The sequence below is a fragment of the Leptidea sinapis genome, chromosome Z (assembly GCF_905404315.1).
Source record: "Leptidea sinapis chromosome Z, ilLepSina1.1, whole genome shotgun sequence".
In the NCBI taxonomy this organism is placed as follows: Eukaryota; Metazoa; Arthropoda; class Insecta; order Lepidoptera; family Pieridae; genus Leptidea; species Leptidea sinapis.
Window position 1 is genome coordinate 8,101,029 of NC_066312.1, and position 19,384 is coordinate 8,120,412.

Consider the following 19,384-nt stretch of genomic DNA (forward strand, 5'->3'; position numbering starts at 1 on the left):
GCATTTCATTGATACATTGTATCTGCAACAGGAACATATAAATGTTTTGTTGCAAATACAGTCAAGCCCACCCACCCCATGATGTCATTTACCCCACCAACGAAATGCACACAAGCAATAATAAGAATATAAACGATGTGAATTCCACTATAACCAAAATGCCTGAATTAAAAATACGTTCTACTAATAAAGTTACATTCTACGGGTTAACGCTAACTATAACTAGTATTTTTGTGTGTATTTTTTAACTTTTTATTTTTTTTATTTGTTTTTTTGCAATTTTTTCACCATAACATACGCTTAGGTTATAAAAAATGACATGCATTCTGTTGACGAATGTATTTGCAACAAAAGCAAATAGATGTTTTGATGCAAATACAGCTAAACCCCACCCACCCAAAGATGATAATCCCACCACCAACAGAATGCATGCCACCAAGTAAACTATTGATCACAGTCTATTAATATAAGTACCTACTTGGAAGGAAGGAACCTTACATTATTCACGAATAGCTAAATGTACGATCAACGAAAATGGTCTACGTAATTTAACTCAGTAAGTTCAATTTTCTTTAGATAAGCCAAAGACAGAATAAATTATATAAGATGCACTGAATAAATAATTTTCGTGAATAGTTATTTAGAGACATATATAAGACACATTCTTGGTATGCGTTTAAGCCTTAGAGTTAGAACTAAGGTCTAATCCTACGATAATAAGGATCTCTTGAAATAAAAGTTTAAAAATAGTTTCTTTGGAAGACTGTCAGCAATGATCAACATAGTTTTTAAATAAATTCAACTAATTTCTATAAACTCATTTTGATGGAATTAGAGAATAACTATAGATGATTATGATGATGATGGTGATGATGATGATGATGAATATAAGTAATTCAAAATTGTAAGTCTTGATGTGAAAATAATTTATAAGGAAGGGGAATTTAGGATAGTTGAGAAGAATCTAGAATGAAACAATATAAAAATAAAACAGGAATTTTAGGAAAAAAAATTCAAAGACAGCTCGAAGGCTATGGTTAGAGGGATAAGAACGATTAACTAAAAATGTACCTAAAAAGAAGTGATACGAAAGGTAAAATGGAATATGCATACATTTGATATGCATTTTCGTACGTATGTCAATTGAGAGGAAATCTGTGCAAATTAGCTTGATGATAAAGTATGGTTAGGATGAATTTGAAAATGAATGGAATGAATATAGGGAAGCCATCAAAAGAGTTTATTAATTTCGTAGAAATGCATATTTTATGAATTTAATGCGAATGTTAACTTGTCCGAAAAAGCAGCTGTCCAGCTAACAAAGCTAAAATAATTAAAAATGAAGAACAAAATTTTGAAGTAACTATTTTTCTGGTTTTGTTTTTTTTTTATTTTTTTTTTACGTTTTTAATTGCTTTTAATCTTAAATACTAAAAGGCTTATTTGAGCAAATACTCTATAAACCTAATTTAAATGATATTACTTTAAACCTTAAATACTAGTAATGGGCATAATATGAAAGATTTTTTTCCTTATTAATATGAGATAAGTACGCATAAGAATATTAACCTCCCTTTAAACCTTACAATATTTTAGACCTTTCTGTAGATCCTCTCGATCGTTCTCGTCATTCTTAATATTATAAAATTATTATATAACATTTTGGATAATCGTTACAAACAACTAAAATTAATGTTAATGAAATAAATTATCTCTGCGTAACATGATAGACCAGGAAGAAACTCAATGTATTACTAAAATTGAATTTGACAAATAACGACGTATTAAAAGTAAAGGCCAGTTTTCTTAAAAGAGATCCTAAGGTTAAAAAAAAAACAAGTTTTCCTGAACTTCTATTACTAAAATTGAATTTGACATATTACAAAAGAGTAAAGTAAAGACCAGTATTCTTAAAACACTATTATAAGGTTCAACAAACAACCTGACCCTAATATAAATGAACCGTTTCTGTTCATCTTTGTACTTTGTCTGAGCTTAGCTTATCTAAAAATATGTTTTTGTTTGGTGTTAAAAAGTAAATTTGTAACGATCATCAATTATTAAGAAATATTAACCTACTTAAATTTTTTTTTTTTTCGTTTTCTTGTTTTATATTTTTTGTTATTTTTTTATTTTTATTTTTTTAAGCAACAAGCTATGGTAAAATCTAGCAATACTTATATATAATGGGTGTTTTGTATCACGGCATATGTAATATAATAAGGCAGTGTTATGACGTTAATGAATATTGACCTCTTTTGAAACGCAACGTAAGTTAACGTAAGAAATGTTTTATGGCGATCCAGCCAAGCCAGATCAAACTTTTGGAAATTAGGTACACGAACTCATAAACATATACAAGCCCTATAAAATACTAATCAAATAACGATACAAAACCAATTTCAAATTCAGTTATATCACCGAGCTCACTTACACATTAGTAGTTTGTGATGTTCATAAACTTTGAGTATCCTTGTCCTATGAATAAAAACGATTATGAATCCGTTATCATCCTCGGCACGGTTTAATTTTGATCTTTTTACCACAACTCTACCTCTGTTTAAAGTAAAGCTCGATACTACAATACAATAAAACGAACCTATCGCTAATAAAAAAATGATTTAATCTTATAATTTGTCTGTTTATATTCAATTTATCGGAAGACTGGAGTTTTTTAATTTTTTTTTTGCTAAAATATTTTTATATATTTGAAACTGCTCGAGAAGTCTGAATAATGATATCGAATAAATTTTAAATTTTAGAATTAATACTAAATCATTACTGAATATAAAATACGGAAATAATATTTTTAAACAGTTCAAAGGTCAAGGCGTGTTGGTGTTGCATGTATAAAGTTTAACAGATTCGTATAAATATTTTGTTTTTAATGTTATTTAAATATAATATATTATAGGCATCTTGTGAACACATTCAAATATCGACAATAAATATATCAGATTACGATTACTATAGGCACACGGCTTGAACGTACGTTGGCTAGTGATCCTTATGACGCAACATTAAGTTATTGGTGTTATATTGGATGAGGCGAAAGAGAAATGATAATATGGAACAGCGATGATAAAATTTGGTGTCCGAAATTTCTTGCGATTATAATATAATTAGAATCATATTATTGAGGTAGTTCGAATCCGCATAATATAATCATTATTTATATCGAGGCCACTGTGGTTTTATTGCTCTCTTTACTCTAAATTTACTGAGGTAAACAAATAATGAATAACTTACGAATATATGAGGTAATTTTATATCTAAAAAAGGAAGACGAAATTAATAGTATTATAGAATGTTTTTGATGGAGGCATAACCATTACAGTTAATTTTATGGATCGTTTTTACACAAAGTTCTTCCGTGTCTTTGTATTTATAAGTTCCACGAGACGATAAGATCTTAATGGAGAATTGGAGCAGAAACTCACCCGATGCACTATGCAACGCGAAGTAAACACCGGGCAACTAACTATCGTATCGGTGCGTGTTTACAATCCAAAAACTATTTGTTGGTTGCCATGAAAAGAATTTAGAAAGGATTCGAACTATGAAAAATGTAATGGGTAAAGACAAAATATGGTATCCAAAATGGATGCTTAAGAGGTTACTCTCTTCGATGGGTATTCCGTTTGTCAGTTTATAGCAGCAGATCTTATCAAAACAGCTTACAACAGCACCAACTTGTAATGTGAGTTTTGTTTGTTTTCAGTGTTTACGTTCGTCACTAGAATAAACTAGCTAGAACTAGTAAGATGATGAATAAACTATTTTGTCCTTGAAATCAAGCAGTACTCACACTAGAAGGGGAATCCTAAATAGGTTGATAGTAAACTATGCCATAGTGATCAGAGTTGGAAGAACCTGTGTCAATCCACAAACAAAGTAGACGATAATCGTTCAAATGTCTATGAATTAAGATTCTTTTTCTAAAACCTGACAAACTTACAACAGCACCAACTTGTAATGTGAGTTTTGTTTGTTTTCAGTGTTTACGTTCGTCACTAGAATAAACTAGCTAGAACTAGTAAGATGTTGAATAAACTATTTTGTCCTTGAAATCAAGCAGTACTCACACTAGAAGGGGAATCCTAAATAGGTTGATAGTAAACTATGCCATAGTGATCAGAGTTGGAAGAACCTGTGTCAATCCACAAACAAAGTAGACGATAATCGTTCAAATGTCTATGAATTAAGATTCTTTTTCTAAAACCTGACAAACTTACAACAGCACCAACTTGTAATGTGAGTTTTGTTTGTTTTCAGTGTTTACGTTCGTCACTAGAATAAACTAGCTAGAACTAGTAAGATGTTGAATAAACTATTTTGTCCTTGAAATCAAGCAGTACTCACACTAGAAGGGGAATCCTAAATAGGTTGATAGTAAACTATGCCATAGTGATCAGAGTTGGAAGAACCTGTGTCAATCCACAAACAAAGTAGACGATACTCGTTCAAATGTCTATGAATTAAGATTCTTTTTACTAAAACCTGACAAACGAAATACAGTTTAAATTAATAAATACTGATAACAGGCTAGCCTACACTTTTAAGGTGGTAAAGGCTTTCCCAATCATCATAAGTTTAGCATATTGCTCAAGAAGTAATCGCTTTAGAATAAAATAATTTGATGTTTTAATGATTTAAGAGAACTATGGATTGCTTAGTGATAAAGAAGTTAAAGATACACGAATAAATATCGAATTTCAATTTAAAATTACAAAACTAACGAACAGGTAAAAAATTTGAGTTAATATAAGGCGCCAAAATTTTAAAATTATATAAGAATTTGTAAATATAAAGTGTAAAATAATTAAATTTCCTTAGCCTAATACAATAATCGTTTCATGTAAAATATCATCATTTTAACTTTGAATTCAAGAAATACAACTTAATTATGCTTAAAAAAGGGATGGGAAATTAACAGGATTCATATATTTAAAAAAAAAAACTAAAAGACGAGAAATAAAGTAAAATAATGTTTATTAATAAAACACAAAGGAAACTAAAACACATGGATTGGGTCTCTAGCCAAAGTTAAAAGATGTTGCTATCAAAAATACTATCATCTAATAACACTTAACTTGTAACTTTAACATCTAAATGCGAAAAATCGCGACAACATTTAAATAAAGCAAGTTGAATATTATTTGGTGTTAGTGTTTTAAAATAAAATAAAAATGTAAATTATAGACAAAACTTACATACTAAGTCCAAGCCTCGTCAAACAGCATACTAAACTAAACAGCGGGAAACCAAGGTGAAACTAAATTTAAATAGAACTTAATATTATAACTGGGAGAACTGTGAATTAAACAGATACATAAAAAAACCACAGGATTGGGAAGATTGGAGCTTGTGATTCGTCAGATGAAAATAATTAATACAGGCCACAGACTCATAAAATCGGTGATGTTGCTACCGCGAAGTCCCGGTGAGGGGAATACAAGCCGCGGCGAGAATTATTGCTAATCCGAGACAATAAATCAAAACAAATGAAACGACGAAGGGGAACTGTTTGACGGAGCTTAAGTCATTTCGCGTTCATAACACGCCCTCTTCACTAATCCTTGGAGATTTTTCGAGAAGCACGGCGTTACTCACGTGGCCACCTCCTCACTCTCGTTGGTCTCAAACTCCAACTTAACATCGTTACTCAAACTTTCGACATCGACTTCGTTCTCCGGGGCGTTCAGCTTGTTCAGCGTCACCTGTGATTTTTTTTTACCGTTTACATTCATATAATAATTACGTACGTAATTATAAGAATTTAAATATTATTATAGCACAATATTACGGTACTAATATATGTACTTAGAAGCTTTATGAAATGTAAGTAAATAATAACGCACAAACACAGAAGTAGGTATCTTTTAGATTTTTTTTTTATAAGAATATGGGACGAGACGAGCGGGACGTTCATATGATGGTAATTGGTGGTGATTCTTGAAAAGCCCGAAAATTCTGAGCGGCACTACAATTGCGCTCGTCACCTTGAGACATAAAATGTTAAGTCTCATTTGCCCAGTAATGTCACTAGCTAATATTAACTTACTGCCATGGCAGTCCCAAATGACTGTCATGGTGGCTTCTAAAGTCAGTAAACTATATTTCACATTTAGTTATAATAACTAAAACTGAGATATCTTTATTTATATTCTGTATACAATCTAAATATAATTAGCGAAGTAATAAAACATTAAAGTGATACATTTAAGAAGTAATTTAATTTACTAAAGTTGTGGAACATAAACAAAGAATCACGTGCTTTTTTATAATTAAGCCTATAAACGTCTTATCATTGACTAGCTGACCCGACAGACGCTGTTCTGTCAATAAAAAAAAATTATGTGTCGAAGTATGCGGGAATAATGTAGTCTACAGCCATCGGAAATAAATGATTTTATAATTTACGTAGTAATAAAATGATAATGATTTACATCGCATTTATGTAAACAGCTTTTACATTCCCGCTTTATAATTGGCAATGTTTAAAGTATTAAAATGGAAGGAGTTCAGACAGCGATTTTGTTGAAAGCTCCCAGACGGCTTATTTTTTTCCGAGACCTCCGACAAATATACAAAAATGTATATTAAAACTTAACAAATTATATACTAACACCTTTCTCAAGAACCACGCTATCTATTAGTGAAAACAGCATGATAATCGGTGCAGCAGTTTTTCGCGAACAGACAGACACTAGCGGCGGAGGATTTTGTTTTATAATATGTACTGATATGATAGTATAAAACCATTATTTATAACATAGCTGCCGTAACATAATATAATGTGAGTGAGATTATTGCACAATTTATGATTTTTATGTTGAAAATGAAATACATCGGAAACATGTTTGTTTTTGTTCCAAAGATAAACGCACAACCAAATTAATACATTCATCCACTAGAAGACATACACCAATAAGTTTCAAAAAATACAAACTAAAATCAATCTATCTACAATAGCAAGAAAATTAAATTAAATATTTCTTTGCAACCAATTCATAAAACTACTGGCTACTAACAGCTTAGTTCGGCGAAAACAGTGGCTCTCGCTTCAAATTATTCAAAACTCACAAAATTTCTCACGTATCCCGGTCAGTATACAAAGTAAAAAATGTGAACAATATTATATGATTATAATACAAAATTGCCAATCGATGCTCATACCTCACAAGTTAATGTGTGTTTGATTTTTGAGTAAGTTTGTTTTTTTATTGAAATTCGTCGACTTTAGTAATCTAGTATACAAAATAGTCGCCATAAATAGTATCTGATCATTCAGGATCGATAAGGATTTTTGCATCGAAAATATTTTCAGATGATTTCGACAAACTCATCAGTACACTTGAAATACTATGAATTATTATTTTATATTTATCACATCCGTGAAAGAGTATCAACAACTTGCTTATTTCCATTGACCGGGACGAGAGAGTGCATTTAAGAACAAAGCCAAAAAGTAAAAAAAAAATGGCGTGACTTGAACGATCAGTGAATATTTAAACCTCTGCGTTTTTTCCTAACACGTTGGGTTGGACGAGGCCGAGTTGTGTCACTACCTGCTGAGGTTTGGGCTGAGGTGCGCTGATCAAACTGGTGTTTACCTGCCGTACCGGAAGACCGGCATCCTCGAAAGCTTTCTTTTTCAATGTTGTTTGAATTTGAGACCTGCAATTCAAAAACGGCAATTATTTTAAATCTTTGATGGAGCCACAACCCGAGAGTTGAACACGACATATCAATATTTACGAACCATGTGTCACTCGACCGGTTGGCTGGTGGTAAGAGCGCACGGACGGAATCCGAGAGGTCGCGGGTTCGAGTCACGCATCGTTCATAAATTTTGGTTACAAATTTAATATGTATAATCAATCCAAGAAGTTAGTGATATCACTTTTAAAATAACAAACAAACAAAATATATTTCCTAGATCATTGATACATTAATTACTTTAAATATCCTGAGTTCATTTATATTCATAGTTCGAAAAACGCGAAAGAATGTCATTAGTTGAAAGCACCTGTGCCATATCGACTTGAAAACAGATCTGAGGAATTTGTGATTGAGACGCCAGATGCCCATTTTGTAAGGAAGTTATTTAAGTTTGTGGCGTATGGTCTAATTATGGTCAGTCAAGTCAAACAGTGATACATATCACTGATTACGATTGACACGATAAACACAACTCTTTGGAACACTTCATACTCACAGAGTGCGGGTCTTGATTTGTTGACTCAGCTTGTTCAGGTCAACGGCAAAACGATGGACACTCGACCGAAGCATCTCGATCTCGTCGTCCGTCCATTTGCCGCTATAAACAAAATACGTTTAAAACACTGCAATACTCATTATTATCGAATAATATAGTTGTATTATTATGGGCACCACTTCGGCGCCTTTTTCTGCCATGATGCAATAATATCGTGAAAGCATTACTATGTTTCGCTCTGAAGGGCGCCGTAGCTAGTGAAATTACTAGGTAAACTAAACTTTATATATTATGTCACATTTAGATGAGCGCATAGTGCCACTCAGAATTTTCGAATATTTCAAGAATTCGGTGCGGCACTGCATTCTGATGGGCTTGGCGTATCAATTAACATCAGATGAACATCATGCTCGTATCGTCCCTTATTGTCATAAAAAAAGAGTGCTGCTTCACATGCTCATTGGATCATAAACAAACATACTTACTGGGGAAGTGAATCGCCAACAGGATGTAAGGTCATTGTCATTTCTGACAATTTACTGAAAGCGCTACCTGCTTCTCGAAAAATCTCCCCAACCTAGAACAATTAATGTACATATAAAATATATGGATACATTTTTAAAACGGATGGAGGGATGTAGTCGTACAAATACTTGAATTTTAAATTTGTACTATAACAAAACTGTATAGAGTCGACATGGTTAATATATATTTTTCTAAAAACTGATTGTAAATGTATATCACATTAAATGTTTATCATTTACAATCAGTTTCGAGGAGTGAAATGTTGAAGTCAAAAATACAAATAGAAAAAAAGGTATGTTTTGTTTGCATGGTTTACATTGAATAAGCAGTCATACAAATGGACCCTTATTTACTTGAACATATTGATGAGAACCAGTTGATACCAAGGTGTGATATCCTTATATTTCCTTATCTTTATTCATTTATCAAATATATTGTCTGGAATCTCAAAACCTCCATCTCAAACCAAAATGAACGGGCGTGCGCGAATGCACATATCACCTAGCACTTGCATCTCAGTTTATCTTAGCACACCCTTTCAAATTCGAATTACAAATCAATTGTATCAATTGTAATTGTAAGGAAATTAATTAATCGATAAGCCAAAATAAAATTATATAATTTTGAAACGAATATATTTTTGACTTTAAAGCTACAATATATCTTTATTTAGTCACATATATTGTATTTGTTAATAGGGTCCAACGGCGCATGTGCAACTGCACTTTGAACGAATGTATTGATTTCAGGGTGTGGCAATGTTACACCTAAATACAATCACAATTGCAAATAAAAGAGTGAACTAGGAGGGACAGTAAAAAAGAAACCAAATATCTTAGTGGAAGTACGTTCAAGGTGAAAAACAAGACACTACATCAAATATTAATTAATATACGCACTCTTTTGATGGCTCCCACACCTTGGAAATATGCGCACTTTTACTTGTGAGGTTAACATTACCTTTAGACAAAACGTGTTATCAAAGCGAATGATGTTAGAGGACTGCAATCTATAAACCTCCATCTCAAACCGATATGAACGCGCGTGCGCGAAGGCACATATCGCCTAGCACTTGCATCTCAGTTTATCTTAGCACACCTTTCAAATTCGAATTACAAATCAATTGTAACCGGCAAAGTAAGGAAATTAGGTGGAAAATAGCCAAAATAAAATTAAATAATTTTAAAACGAATATACTTTTGACTTTAAAGCTACAATATTTCTTATTTAATCAAATTTATTGTATTTGTTAATAGGGTCCAACGGCGCATGTGCAACTGCACTTTGAACGACAGTATTGATTTCAGGGTGTGGCAATGTTACACCTAAATACAATCACAATTGCAAATAAAAGAGTGAACTAGGAGGGACAGTAAAAAAGAAACCAAACATCTTAGTGGAAGTACGTTCAAGGTGAAAAACAAGACACTACATCAAATATTAATTTATATACGCACTCTTTTGATGGCTCCCACACCTTGGAAATATGCGCACTTTTACTTGTGAGGCTTACATTATCTTTCGACAAAACGTGTTATCAAAGCGAATGATGTTAGAGGACTGCAATCTATAAACCTCCATCTCAAACCGATATGAACGCGCGTGCGCGAAGGCACATATCGCCTAGCACTTGCATCTCAGTTTATCTTAGCACACCTTTCAAATTCGAATTACAAATCAACTGTAACCGGCAAAGTAAGGAAATTAGGTGGAAAATAGCCAAAATAAAATTAAATAATTTTGAAACGAATATACTTTTGACTTTAAAGCTACAATATTTCTTATTTAATCAGATTTATTGTATTTGTTAATAGGGTCCAAGGGCGCATGTGCAACTGCACTTTGAACGACAGTATTGATTTCAGGGTGTGGCAATGTTACACCTAAATACAATCACAATTGCAAATAAAAGAGTGAACTAGGAGGGACAGTAAAAAAGAAACCAAACATCTTAGTGGAAGTACGTTCAAGGTGAAAAACAAGACACTACATCAAATATTAATTTATATACGCACTCTTTTGATGGCTCCCACACCTTGGAAATATGCGCACTTTTACTTGTGAGGCTTACATTATCTTTCGACAAAACGTGTTATCAAAGCGAATGATGTTAGAGGACTGCAATCTATAAACCTCCATCTCAAACCGATATGAACGCGCGTGCGCGAAGGCACATATCGCCTAGCACTTGCATCTCAGTTTATCTTAGCACACCCTTTCAAATTCGAATTACAAATCAATTGTAAACGGCAAAGTAAGGAAATTAGGTGGAAAATAGCCAAAATAAAATTAAATAATTTTGAAACGAATATACTTTTGACTTTAAAGCTACAATGTTTCTTATTTAATCACATTAATTGCATTTGTTAATAGGGTCCAACGGCGCATGTGCAATTGCACTTTGACAGACTGTATTGATTTCAGGGTGTGGCAATGATTACACCTAAATACAATCACAATTGCAAATAAAAGAGTAAACTAGGAGAGACTATATAAAAACAAGCAAATATCTTAGCTGAAATAAGTTCAAGGATTGAAAAAAATACACTTGATCAAGTATAACTATATATACGCACTCTTACATTGGCTCCCACAAGGTAAAACGAAACTTGGTACTAAACGCACTTACACTTTTGAGGCGTACAGTTCTTTTGACAAAACGTGTTATTAACGCGAATGATGTTGGAAGACTGCAATCTACAGTGTCCGTCTCACACCGATAGGAATGCGCATGTGCCAAGACATATACCGCCGCCCAACTGCATCCCATTTTATCTTAAAAGACTATTTATGATTCGAATTAGAAATTATTGCAAACCGATGTAGAAAATAGCGAAATGCCTCATATAATTTTAAATACGAATATTCTATTAACTTTATTGCTACAATATTTATTATATTTAATCAAATATAATGTATTTGTTAATAGTGTCCAACAGCGCATGTGCAACTGCACTTTGAACGACTGTATTGATTTCAGGGTGTGGCAATGTTACACCTAAATACAATCACAATTGCAAATAAAAGAGTGAACTAGGAGGGACAGTAAAAAAGAAACCAATTATCTTAGTGGAAGTACGTTCAAGGTGAAAAACAAGACACTACATAAACTATTAAATAATATACGAACTCATTTGATGGCTCCCACACCTTGGAAATATGCGCACTTTTACTTTTGAGGCTTACATTATCTTTCGACAAAACGTGTTATCAAAGCGAATGATGTTAGAGGACTGCAATCTATAAACCTCCATCTCAAACCGATTTGAACGCGCGTGCGCGAAGGCACATATCGCCTAGCACTTGCATCTCAGTTTATCTTAGCACACCCTTTCAAATTCGAATTACAAATCAATTGTAAACGGCAAAGTAAGGAAATTAGGTGGAAAATAGCCAAAAAAAAAAAATAATTTTGAAACGAATTTACTTTTGACTTTAAAGCTACAATATTTCTCATTAAATCACATTTATTGTATTTGTTAATAGGGTCCAACGGCGCATGTGCAATTGCACTTTGAGAGACTGTATTGATTTCAGGGTGTGGCAATGATTACACCTAAATACAATCACAATTGCAAATAAATGAGTGAACTAGGAGAGACTATATTGAAACAAGCAAATATCATAGCTGAAATAAGTTGAAGGATTGAAAAAAATACACTTGATCAAGTATAACTATATATACGCTCTTTTACATTGGCTCCCACAAGGTAAATCGAAACTTGGTACTAAACGCACTTACACTTTTGAGGCGTACAGTTCTTTTGACAAAACGTGTTATTAACGCGAATGATGCTGGAAGACTGCAATCTACAGTCTCCGTCTCACACCGATAGGAATGCGCATGTGCCAAGACATATACCGCCGCCCAACTGCATCCCATTTTATCTTAAAAGACTATTTATGATTCGAATTAGAAATTATTGCAAACCGATGTAGAAAATAGCGAAATGCCTCACATAATTTTAAATACGAGTATTTTATTAACTTTATTGCTACAATATTTATTATATTTAATCAAATATATTGTATTTGTTAATAGTGTCCAACGGCGCATGTGCAACTGCACTTTGAACGACTGTATTGATTTCAGGGTGTGGCAATGTAACACCTTAATACAATCACAATTGCAAATAAAAGAGTGAACTAGGAGGGACAGTAAAAAAGAAACCAAATATCTTAGTGGAAGTACGTTCAACGTGAAAAACAAGACACTACATCAAATATTAATTAATATACGCACTCTTTTGATGGTTCCCACACCTTGGAAATATGCGCACTTTTACTTGTGAGGTTTACATTATCTTTAGACAAAACGTGTTATCAAAGCGAATGATGTTAGAGGACTGCAATCTATAAACCTCCATCTCAAACCGATATGAACGCGCGTGCGCGAAGGCACATATCGCCTAGCACTTGCATCTCAGTTTATCCTTAGCACACCTTTCAAATTCGAATTACAAATCAATTGTAACCGGCAAAGTAAGGAAATTAGGTGGAAAATAGCCAAAATAAAATTAAATAATTTTCAAACGAATATACTTTTGACTTTAAAGCTACAATGTTTCTTATTTAATCACATTAATTGCATTTGTTAATAGGGTCCAACGGCGCATGTGCAATTGCACTTTGACAGACTGTATTGATTTCAGGGTGTGGCAATGATTACACCTAAATACAATCACAATTGCAAATAAAAGAGTAAACTAGGAGAGACTATATAAAAACAAGCAAATATCTTAGCTGAAATAAGTTCAAGGATTGAAAAAAATACACTTGATCAAGTATAACTATATATACGCACTCTTACATTGGCTCCCACAAGGTAAAACGAAACTTGGTACTAAACGCACTTACACTTTTGAGGCGTACACTTCTTTTGACAAAACGTGTTATTAACGCGAATGATGTTGGAAGACTGCAATCTACAGTGTCCGTCTCACACCGATAGGAATGCGCATGTGCCAAGACATATACCGCCGCCCAACTGCATCCCATTTTATCTTAAAAGACTATTTACGATTCGAATTAGAAATTATTGCAAACCGATGTAGAAAATAGCGAAATGCCTCATATAATTTTAAATACGAATATTCTATTAACTTTATTGCTACATTATTTATTATATTTAATCAAATATATTGTATTTGTTAATAGTGACCAACGGCGCATGTGCAACTGCACTTTGAACGACTGTATTGATTTCAGGGTGTGGCAATGTTACACCTAAATACAATCACAATTGCAAATAAAAGAGTGAACTAGGAGTGACAGTAAAAAAGAAACCAAATATCTTAGTGGAAGTACGTTCAAGGTGAAAAACAAGACACTACATCAAATATTAATTAATATACGCACTCTTTTGATGGCTCCCACACCTTGGAAATATGCGCACTTTTACTTGTGAGGCTTACATTATCTTTCGACAAAACGTGTTATCAAAGCGAATGATGTTAGAGGACTGCAGTCTATAAACCTCCATCTCAAACCGATATGAACGCGCGTGCGCGAAGGCACATATCGCCTAGCACTTGCATCTCAGTTTATCCTTAGCACACCTTTCAAATTCGAATTACAAATCAATTGTAACCGGCAAAGTAAGGAAATTAGGTGGAAAATAGCCAAAATAAAATTAAATAATTTTCAAACGAATATACTTTTGACTTTAAAGCTACAATGTTTCTTATTTAATCACATTAATTGCATTTGTTAATAGGGTCCAACGGCGCATGTGCAATTGCACTTTGACAGACTGTATTGATTTCAGGGTGTGGCAATGATTACACCTAAATACAATCACAATTGCAAATAAAAGAGTAAACTAGGAGAGACTATATAAAAACAAGCAAATATCTTAGCTGAAATAAGTTCAAGGATTGAAAAAAATACACTTGATCAAGTATAACTATATATACGCACTCTTACATTGGCTCCCACAAGGTAAAACGAAACTTGGTACTAAACGCACTTACACTTTTGAGGCGTACACTTCTTTTGACAAAACGTGTTATTAACGCGAATGATGTTGGAAGACTGCAATCTACAGTCTCCGTCTCACACCGATAGGAATGCGCATGTGCCAAGACATATACCGCCGACCACCTGCATCCAATTTTATCTTAAGACTCTTTATGATTCGAATTAGAAATTATTGCAAACCGACAGAGAAAGGAAATTTATGTAGAAAATAGCCAAAAGCCTCCTATAATTTTAAATACGAATATTTTATTAACTTAATTGCTTCAATATTTATTATATTTAATCAAATATATTGTATTTGTTAAAAGTGTCCAACGGCGCATGTGCAACTGCACTTTGAACGACTGTATTGATTTCAGGGTGTGGCAATGTTACACCTAAATACAATCACAATTGCAAATAAAAGAGTGAACTAGGAGGGACAATAAAAAAGAAACCAAATATCTTAGTGGAAGTACGTTCAAGGTGAAAAACAAGACACTACATCAACTATTAATTAATATACGCACTCTTTTGATGGATCCCACACCTTGGAAATATGCGCACTTTTACTTTTGAGGCTTACATTATCTTTCGACAAAACGAGTTATCAAAGCGAATGATGTTAGAGGACTGCAATCTATAAACCTCCATCTCAAACCGATATGAACGCGCGTGCGCGAAGGCACATATCGCCTAGCACTTGCATCTCAGTTTATCTTAGCACACCCTTTCAAATTCGAATTACAAATCAATTGTAAACGGCAAAGTAAGGAAATTAGGTGGAAAATAGCCAAAATAAAATTAAATAATTTTGAAACGAATATACTTTTGACTTTAAAGCTACAATGTTTCTTATTTAATCACATTAATTGCATTTGTTAATAGGGTCCAACGGCGCATGTGCAATTGCACTTTGACAGACTGTATTGATTTCAGGGTGTGGCAATGATTACACCTAAATACAATCACAATTGCAAATAAAAGAGTAAACTAGGAGAGACTATATAAAAACAAGCAAATATCTTAGCTGAAATAAGTTCAAGGATTGAAAAAAATACACTTGATCAAGTATAACTATATATACGCACTCTTACATTGGCTCCCACAAGGTAAAACGAAACTTGGTACTAAACGCACTTACACTTTTGAGGCGTACAGTTCTTTTGACAAAACGTGTTATTAACGCGAATGATGTTGGAAGACTGCAATCTACAGTGTCCGTCTCACACCGATAGGAATGCGCATGTGCCAAGACATATACCGCCGCCCAACTGCATCCCATTTTATCTTAAAAGACTATTTATGATTCGAATTAGAAATTATTGCAAACCGATGTAGAAAATAGCGAAATGCCTCATATAATTTTAAATACGAATATTCTATTAACTTTATTGCTACAATATTTATTATATTTAATCAAATATAATGTATTTGTTAATAGTGTCCAACAGCGCATGTGCAACTGCACTTTGAACGACTGTATTGATTTCAGGGTGTGGCAATGTTACACCTAAATACAATCACAATTGCAAATAAAAGAGTGAACTAGGAGGGACAGTAAAAAAGAAACCAATTATCTTAGTGGAAGTACGTTCAAGGTGAAAAACAAGACACTACATCAACTATTAAATAATATACGAACTCATTTGATGGCTCCCACACCTTGGAAATATGCGCACTTTTACTTTTGAGGCTTACATTATCTTTCGACAAAACGTGTTATCAAAGCGAATGATGTTAGAGGACTGCAATCTATAAACCTCCATCTCAAACCGATTTGAACGCGCGTGCGCGAAGGCACATATCGCCTAGCACTTGCATCTCAGTTTATCTTAGCACACCCTTTCAAATTCGAATTACAAATCAATTGTAAACGGCAAAGTAAGGAAATTAGGTGGAAAATAGCCAAAAAAAAAAATAATTTTGAAACGAATTTACTTTTGACTTTAAAGCTACAATATTTCTCATTAAATCACATTTATTGTATTTGTTAATAGGGTCCAACGGCGCATGTGCAATTGCACTTTGAGAGACTGTATTGATTTCAGGGTGTGGCAATGATTACACCTAAATACAATCACAATTGCAAATAAATGAGTGAACTAGGAGAGACTATATTAAAACAAGCAAATATCATAGCTGAAATAAGTTGAAGGATTGAAAAAAATACACTTGATCAAGTATAACTATATATACGCTCTTTTACATTGGCTCCCACAAGGTAAATCGAAACTTGGTACTAAACGCACTTACACTTTTGAGGCGTACAGTTCTTTTGACAAAACGTGTTATTAACGCGAATGATGCTGGAAGACTGCAATCTACAGTCTCCGTCTCACACCGATAGGAATGCGCATGTGCCAAGACATATACCGCCGCCCAACTGCATCCCATTTTATCTTAAAAGACTATTTATGATTCGAATTAGAAATTATTGCAAACCGATGTAGAAAATAGCGAAATGCCTCACATAATTTTAAATACGAGTATTTTATTAACTTTATTGCTACAATATTTATTATATTTAATCAAATATATTGTATTTGTTAATAGTGTCCAACGGCGCATGTGCAACTGCACTTTGAACGACTGTATTGATTTCAGGGTGTGGCAATGTAACACCTTAATACAATCACAATTGCAAATAAAAGAGTGAACTAGGAGGGACAGTAAAAAAGAAACCAAATATCTTAGTGGAAGTACGTTCAACGTGAAAAACAAGACACTACATCAAATATTAATTAATATACGCACTCTTTTGATGGTTCCCACACCTTGGAAATATGCGCACTTTTACTTGTGAGGTTTACATTATCTTTAGACAAAACGTGTTATCAAAGCGAATGATGTTAGAGGACTGCAATCTATAAACCTCCATCTCAAACCGATATGAACGCGCGTGCGCGAAGGCACATATCGCCTAGCACTTGCATCTCAGTTTATCCTTAGCACACCTTTCAAATTCGAATTACAAATCAATTGTAACCGGCAAAGTAAGGAAATTAGGTGGAAAATAGCCAAAATAAAATTAAATAATTTTCAAACGAATATACTTTTGACTTTAAAGCTACAATGTTTCTTATTTAATCACATTAATTGCATTTGTTAATAGGGTCCAACGGCGCATGTGCAATTGCACTTTGACAGACTGTATTGATTTCAGGGTGTGGCAATGATTACACCTAAATACAATCACAATTGCAAATAAAAGAGTAAACTAGGAGAGACTATATAAAAACAAGCAAATATCTTAGCTGAAATAAGTTCAAGGATTGAAAAAAATACACTTGATCAAGTATAACTATATATACGCACTCTTACATTGGCTCCCACAAGGTAAAACGAAACTTGGTACTAAACGCACTTACACTTTTGAGGCGTACACTTCTTTTGACAAAACGTGTTATTAACGCGAATGATGTTGGAAGACTGCAATCTACAGTGTCCGTCTCACACCGATAGGAATGCGCATGTGCCAAGACATATACCGCCGCCCAACTGCATCCCATTTTATCTTAAAAGACTATTTATGATTCGAATTAGAAATTATTGCAAACCGATGTAGAAAATAGCGAAATGCCTCATATAATTTTAAATACGAATATTCTATTCACTTTATTGCTACATTATTTATTATATTTAATCAAATATATTGTATTTGTTAATAGTGACCAACGGCGCATGTGCAACTGCACTTTGAACGACTGTATTGATTTCAGGGTGTGGCAATGTTACACCTAAATACAATCACAATTGCAAATAAAAGAGTGAACTAGGAGGGACAGTAAAAAAGAAACCAAATATCTTAGTGGAAGTACGTTCAAGGTGAAAAACAAGACACTACATCAAATATTAATTAATATACGCACTCTTTTGATGGCTCCCACACCTTTGAAATATGCGCACTTTTACTTGTGAGGCTTACATAATCTTTCGACAAAACGTGTTATCAAAGCGAATGATGTTAGAGGACTGCAGTCTATAAACCTCCATCTCAAACCGATATGAACGCGCGTGCGCGAAGGCACATATCGCCTAGCACTTGCATCTCAGTTTATCATAGCACACCCTTTCAAATTCGAATTACAAATCAATTGTAACCGGCAAAGTAAGGAAATTAGGTGGAAAATAGCCAAAATAAAATTAAATAATTTTGAAACGAATATATTTTTGACTTTAAAGCTACAATGTTTCTTATTTAATCACATTAATTGTATTTGTTAATAGGGTCCAACGGCGCATGTGCAACTGCACTTTGAACGACAGTATTGATTTCAGGGTGTGGCAATGTTACACCTAAATACAATCACAATTGCAAATAAAAGAGTAAACTAGGAGAGACTATATAAAAACAAGCAAATATCTTAGCTGAAATAAGTTCAAGGATTGAAAAAAAAAAACTTGATCATGTATAATTATATATACGCACTCTTACATTGGCTCCCACAAGGTAAAACGAAACTTGGTACTAAACGCACTTACACTTTTGAGGCGTACACTTCTTTTGACAAAACGTGTTATTAACGCGAATGATGTTGGAAGACTGCAATCTACAGTCTCCGTCTCACACCGATAGGAATGCGCATGTGCCAAGACATATACCGCCGACCACCTGCATCCAATTTTATCTTAAGACTCTTTATGATTCGAATTAGAAATTATTGCAAACCGACAGAG

General features: G+C 33.5%; 1 protein-coding gene across 5 annotated transcripts in view; it reads right to left on the reverse strand.

The window, feature by feature from the left end:
* Positions 1-4,975: 4,975 nt before the first annotated feature.
* LOC126979018 (chromatin complexes subunit BAP18-like) overlaps positions 4,976-19,384 on the reverse strand; it is an 85,785-nt gene continuing 71,376 nt past the window's right edge. For 3 of the 5 annotated variants that reach the window (XM_050828165.1, XM_050828162.1, XM_050828163.1), the window contains exons 2-5: positions 8,707-8,798; positions 8,222-8,323; positions 7,518-7,680; positions 4,976-5,720 (exon numbers count right to left, since the gene is read on the reverse strand). In XM_050828165.1, the coding sequence (XP_050684122.1) occupies positions 5,610-5,720; positions 7,518-7,680; positions 8,222-8,323; positions 8,707-8,747 (417 nt within the window). In that variant the 5' untranslated portion in view covers positions 8,748-8,798 and the 3' untranslated portion in view covers positions 4,976-5,609. The remainder of the gene's footprint in view (positions 5,721-7,517; positions 7,681-8,221; positions 8,324-8,706; positions 8,799-19,384) is intronic. The other 2 variants (XM_050828166.1, XM_050828164.1) reach the window with 2 other exon arrangements.